The 6166-nt window shown below is 49.9% G+C and overlaps 1 protein-coding gene across 1 annotated transcript in view; it reads left to right on the plus strand.

Moving 5' to 3' along the window:
* Positions 1-6166, plus strand: part of ACACA (acetyl-CoA carboxylase alpha) — a 136575-nt gene that overhangs the window by 125005 nt on the left and 5404 nt on the right. The window contains exons 52-53 of the mRNA XM_009638321.2: positions 3154-3308; positions 4091-4263. Of these exons, the coding sequence (XP_009636616.1) occupies positions 3154-3308; positions 4091-4263 (328 nt within the window). The remainder of the gene's footprint in view (positions 1-3153; positions 3309-4090; positions 4264-6166) is intronic.

A 6166-nucleotide genomic window follows, 5' to 3' on the forward strand; every position in this document is an offset into this window, starting at 1 on the left:
TTTGTTGCGCTATTGATTAGCAGCCGATCCATACCTAGAGGTCTATAATGCTCCTATGATTTAAACTTTAACAGTTTCATTAACTGTCAAGTACCTTTAGAGCAAAGGAATCCCATATTTTTAACTCCCCTCTCCTTGCCAGTATAAGATTTGTGGAAGGAGACTTCTTTTTCCGAGAAATAAATAAATAAAGCCCTAGCTTTCTGAAAAAACCCTGAGGCCTCAAGATCTGACTAGGAAAGAAAGAAAACCATTCCAAGATATTTAATTGTACAGGGGGCTTACGGGATTGATCGAGAGCTTAGCTTTTTACAATAGTCCAGTGAATAAGAAATGCTCCTGACAAACGATCGATGATGGGATAATCACTCTTTATCCCCCCTCCTCATTGTTACCTTCTTTCTTCCAGGAGAACAGGGTTCAGAAGTCAAAAATCTTTATAGACGCTGCTTTTAAATTAAGCAGAAAATAGACATTGACATATTTGTTAATCTCACCTAAATCATTACTGGGCCTGGCTGGTTTGACTGTACACCCTGAGCGTGGCCGATAGGCCAGAATACGCGAGCGTTACTGGCTTAAGTGCGTGCGTCGCCATTTAAAACAGGGAGGTGTAGGAGCCTGTGAGTTGAACATGGATAAATACATATAATTTTTTATTCTGAAGGTTATAAGAGCAGCTTCTCTTAATTAAAACCTTCTTACTAGCGTTTGAAAGGTTAGGTAACATTTATATCGGTAGGCGCATAACAGCACTCCTGCCCCAGGAAGGATCACTGTGCGGCTGGCCTGTGCCGCGGGAACGCGTGCCTGTGTTCAAACTGTTGGGGCCGGGAAGAGAAACTCTGGAAGGAGGTGGAAGCATAGGTAGTGCAAAGCAGAAAAGAACCGGCCTTGCGTGCGGTGGGCCCCTGAAGGGGGGGGTCTGAGCCAAACCCCCGGTGCCGCGGTGCTGTGCGCGTGCTGCTGCGGTGCTGTTCCCATCGGAGGGGGCCACCGGGGTGCTCGGCCCTTTGTCCGTCGGGCCTGGATCGTCCTGTCTGTGGGACGTCAGCCGCGGATGCGCAGGGAGAGGGTGGAAGCATGGTGCAAATGCAATGCGATGCTTTCCCCAGGGCGCCCGCTCGGCTTCCAGCAGTCCTGTGGCTCAGAGGCTTCCTGAGAACAGATTTATATCCGCCCCTTCGCGCTTCGGAGCCTGCGGTGGACTTCCCTTGGCTGAATTTATCCGAGCGCTTTCTGTTGAGCCCAGTTGTACCTTTGGTACTCGGGACCTCCGGTGGCAACGAGTCCTACCATTTGATGTTGCGCTGTGTGAAAGCGTTCCCTGTTGTTGGGGTTGTCGTAAAGCTTCCGCCTGCTAATTTAATCTGGGTTTTGTTGGGAGGGACCTGGATCGCTTTGGCTTCCTGCTGCGATGGCAGAGCCTGGATGGTGGCCGTGGAGCTGCTGAGGGACACCCGTTGCTCTGACATCCTCCTGCCTTCCACCTCCCCCCCGCGGGGGAGTGGGTGGTTTGACAATAGGTGTTGATGTAATGGTAGACGTTGCATTTAATCCCATTGGCATTCCTTCGCAACCGATAAAGGTTGAAACCAAAAAAAGGCTGGTGGTGGTGTTCATGCGCTACACAACGCAGTCACGATACTCAGGCTAAAGGTAACAAGGAAAGAACCATCCAAAAATGTTCTCCAAAAAACGCCAGCTTTTGTTCCAGGTTCTCCCGGTGACTTCTTGTGCTACTGGGAAGGACGCCTCTTTGTTTTGTATCTCAGCCCCCCTCCGTACACTGAAGACGCAATCATGCTTGCCTGTCTCCGGCGGTTATATTAACATTTGAATGGAAGGTGCTGTAGGATGGTTGAGTGTTTCAGCCCACCAGTGCTTGGAGCAAGACTCATCCGTGACCCAGCTTCAGATTGCCCGCGACCTCGGCTTCAAAAGGGGAGGTGGAATGGGAGGCAGCCGTCTCTGAGGCTGTGAACTTGCAACCAGAGCTTCTGGTGTGGGTGGGAGGTTAAGAAATGGCGCAATTCAGCAGAGTATCCAGTATCGTATAATTTGGCTCAGATTGCAATCTTTGCTTAAATTGAACTAAGATTGGCTCTAAATACTCTGCCTCTGCACAAGGACCTCTTGCACGTGTGTTGGTGAGGCAGGGTAGGAGAAGCAACAACCTACATCTGGGCCAGCTTTGACCTGGTGTAAATTACTGTTGGGCAGCAGAGAGTTGCGCTTACGCTCCCCATAGCCTGTTACAGGGAGAGGAGGGGATTTACATCCTTGGATTTACATCCTTGGTTTGATAAAGGGGCAGCTGCGGGAAGCAGCGCCTTGTTCTGCTGCGGGAAACGGCAGGGGGTGGCATGTGCCCCCCCCCCCCAGCATGATGTGTTTCCCTTTGCCTGGCTTAGGCTGGGTCAGGCAATTCCAAAAATTAATCAGAAACTGTTTAATGCGTGGTTTTGTTTTAATCAAAGTTAATTACATCTGAGCTGAACGTTAGAAAAGAAATTAAAAATGACAAACTCCACAAGACATTATCTTCTTGACACAGTTTTATTCTTGTCCATCGTGGTAGTCTGGGGTTGCGACTAGCGCGTGCTGACCCCTGGTAAACTCAACGCGAGCAGTTCTGGCGTCTCTAGCCTAACTTGCCTGGTTTCCTGAAGGAGGCAGTGGCTCTACCAGCAGGAACCAGCCTGCAGGAAAACTTGAAATTGTGGAGGTGGTTTTACATCGTCCATGTTTCTTGCTAAATGAACTGCGTGTTGGGACATTATTCTTTTTTAGGAGTAAGACCAGTAAATGTCACTTAATTGATGGCTCGGCTCATTGGCATTTAAATGGAATAGAGTTTCCATGGTGAATACTCCTTCGAAGCTCTTGCCTCAATATTGGTGGCAGGAAATCTGGGCTGGAACACTTACGTTTGGCTCAAGACTCTGCTTGGCATTGCTGGGAGCTGATGCTCTGGGGTCTGTCCTGGCCCAAACGCAGTCTGGGTTTCGCCTGTACGCAGGAACAGAAGAAACCTCCCTTCCCCCTCCGGACTGTCCGGAGCTGCTTGCCGTTCCTGTGCATCAGTGCTTTGCCCACCCCTCTGCTTTACCCTGGCAGGGGTCTCTGATGGGTGGCTGTGCCTGCTTGCAGGTACCCCCGAGCTGAGCCCTGCTGACCGAAAAGAGCTGGAGACCAAGCTAAAGGAGAGGGAGGAATTCCTCATTCCCATTTACCACCAGGTAGCCATGCAGTTTGCCGACTTGCACGACACACCGGGCCGGATGCAGGAGAAGGGTGCCATAACTGTGAGTACCATGGGGCCTTCCTTGGGGACACATTTGGAGGGTTTGACACACGTGGGAAGCGGTCGCCCTCAGCGGGGCAAGCTGCTGCTGGAGGCAGCAAGATCAGAGGAACTTGGCATCCCGCGGGGCTGCAACTAAACCTCAGCCCCAATGCCACGGGAGCAAACCCTTCCCACCCGCCAGCTGTTTTCTGGCCCCGCAACACAAGCCCATCATGTTTTCTACCACCTTTACCTGATCCATGTCCATCTGAGGCCCCACAATTCCTGGGCTTTGCTGGTTTCTCGCTAGCACCCACATCAAAAACCCCACAGAGCGCGTTGCAGTCTGCCCTGGCAGCCGGGGAAGGCAGGGAAGGGGGTGACCCTGTGCCCATGGGGACCCTCGGTGACGGGAAGGGCTATAATGGCATAGCTGAAGGCCAGCTGTCATGTCAGGGTTTGAACCCTGGCCGACTGGATTTTCCTAGTTCCCTCTCCCCTTGGATGTGTCTTGGGCTGCGCTGCTCATCCAGGGACCTGCGTCCCTTTCTGCAAGAAGGGAGCAGACTTTTGGGAGACAGAGGAGGCTGGATGTAGCTGTGGGTGACTGGATGGTAGGACAGGGTGGACGCCTTCAACGCTCAGACGTTGCAGTCTTTGTATTTCTCTTGTGCAAGTGGTATAACTAAGCACATAATGAGTGCCAGCCTTTTTTGGCCATTGGGAAATAAGGCTTTTATATTTCTCCACATAAATGTTGTCCCTCACTTATTTCTCCTTCTCCACTTATATCTTGGCCAGGACATTCTAGACTGGAAAACTTCCCGTACCTTCTTCTACTGGAGATTAAGACGACTTCTTCTAGAAGATGTAGTAAAGAAGAAGATCCACGATGCTAATCCTGAGCTGACTGATGGGCAGATCCAGGCTATGCTGAGACGCTGGTTTGTGGAGGTTGAAGGGACAGTGAAGGTAAAAGCAAAAGCAGTTTCACCAAGGCATTAGTCTTTCCTGGGCTTCAGTTCAGTGAAGTTCTCCCAGGTGGAGTTTGATCTCTGTTTTCCAATTGTAATTTCCACAAACATGTTAGGTGATGAAAGAGAACTGGGTAATGTTCCAGGTCATTAATTGTTTTATGGGGACACTTTTTATAGCAGGCCAGAAAAGCAAAATAGGGTGGTTTTTTTTTTCCCTAGCACCACTGATACGAAAATCTGAGCATCTTACAAAGACGAAGAGCTCACCCAGCATGGTGGGGGGGGGGGAAGGCGGCTGCGCAGAGGTGCTGCTGGCTGGCAGCAGAAATCCCCGGGGTCACAACACACGCTCCATCCACCAGCCCTGAATATCTCCATCTCGTTTCTGGGCGCAGCGTGCCTAAAATAGCACCATGGAGCTGCTTGCGGCAAGGGAGCTGTCCTGGCTGAGCAGGCCGGTCCCTGCATACCCGTGGGACTTCTATTTTATTTTTAATTGTTCGTTCTTACTGAATAATACAGAATCGTAGGATGGTTTGGGTTGGAAGGGACCTTAATGGTCCCACCTGCCTGTTCTGCTGCTCGCGGAGCGGACCGTGGCCGTGCTGGCCCCCTTCCCCTGGGCTGCCCTCCCTGGCAGCCTCTGAAGAGCCATCTCTGGAGCTGCTCTTCCGTTGGTTTTGTTACAGTCCTCCAGTCTGAGTATGAGTTTATTTTGTTTTATTCTATTTTATTTTGTTTTATTCTATTTTATTTTGTTTTACTCTATTCTATTTTGTTTTACTCTATTCTGTTTTGGTTTACTCTATTCTGTTTTGGTTTACTCTATTCTGTTTTGGTTTACTCTATTCTATTCTATTTTATTTTATTCTATTTTATTCTATTTTATTTTATTTTATTCTATTCTATTTTATTTTACTTTTAAAGTCACAAACACTCAGGGGTTCCAGAAAAGGGGGGGAAGTGCTCTCTGGAGGGCAGCAGGCTTTCCAAGGTAGTGTCTGAGCGTCTTTAAAAGCGGGCATCTCGTTAGCTAATACATTACACCAATCAAGGAGAGTTATCTTAAGCCACAATTAATCTGCTCCCTGGCATATGTTGATAGGAAAGCATCATGCTGTTTCTTAATTAAAAGCAAACGGATTAAAAATGATTAATAAGAGTATTAAATATTCTCCTAAACTAAAAGCTTTGGGATTCTTGGGTAAATCTAGCTTTACGCAGGTCTGCAACCGTAAGGCAGCTTCTTGGGGTTTTTTTTTTTCCCCTTCCCTGAAATCTTCCGATGTGCCCTACTTTGTATGCGGGGAGCATTTCTGTCGTGTCTAGGGGCAGAAGCAAGGAGCAAAACCTAACGGGTTTAAAATAAGGAGAAGAAAAAAACCCAAGGAAATAGGCAAAATCTTGAGGTGGAAATGACATCACTGATCTAAGACAACCATATGCATAATGCTAAAGAAAAAGAAAAATAATCCCGGTTTCCTGTTGAAGTGTAGGGCTGGAGCAGGGTGTGCGCTTCGGGTGCCCCCACGGCCCTGCTGGCTCTCACGGGGGGGGCAGCAGCACGGAGGGAGCGCTGCTGTGCGAGTCCCAGGGAAGAGGGAAGCGGTTCCTTGGGCTTTGAAACCGATGGTTAAATCTATAAATACCGGGTGGGCAGCGAGGAGGCTCATCAGTGCCAGCGCCGCCTTCGCGCTCCTTGGCCTTGGCAAGGACGGGGGGAAGGATTGGCTTTACGAAGGTTTGGGGAGGGCTGGTGGCCATCGGGGCGCAGGCATTGCCATGCTGGGGGAGCAGGAGAGGCGCGAGGTGGCCTCAGGTGGCGCGGGGGCTGCAGGACCCCTTGCACTGAGGTAGGGTCCTGGCAGGGGAGGTGTGCTGTGGCTTCGCCACAGACGAG

This window comes from Egretta garzetta, unplaced genomic scaffold (genome assembly GCF_000687185.1).
Source record: "Egretta garzetta isolate BGI_Z169 unplaced genomic scaffold, ASM68718v1 scaffold890, whole genome shotgun sequence".
Classification (NCBI taxonomy): Eukaryota; Metazoa; Chordata; class Aves; order Pelecaniformes; family Ardeidae; genus Egretta; species Egretta garzetta.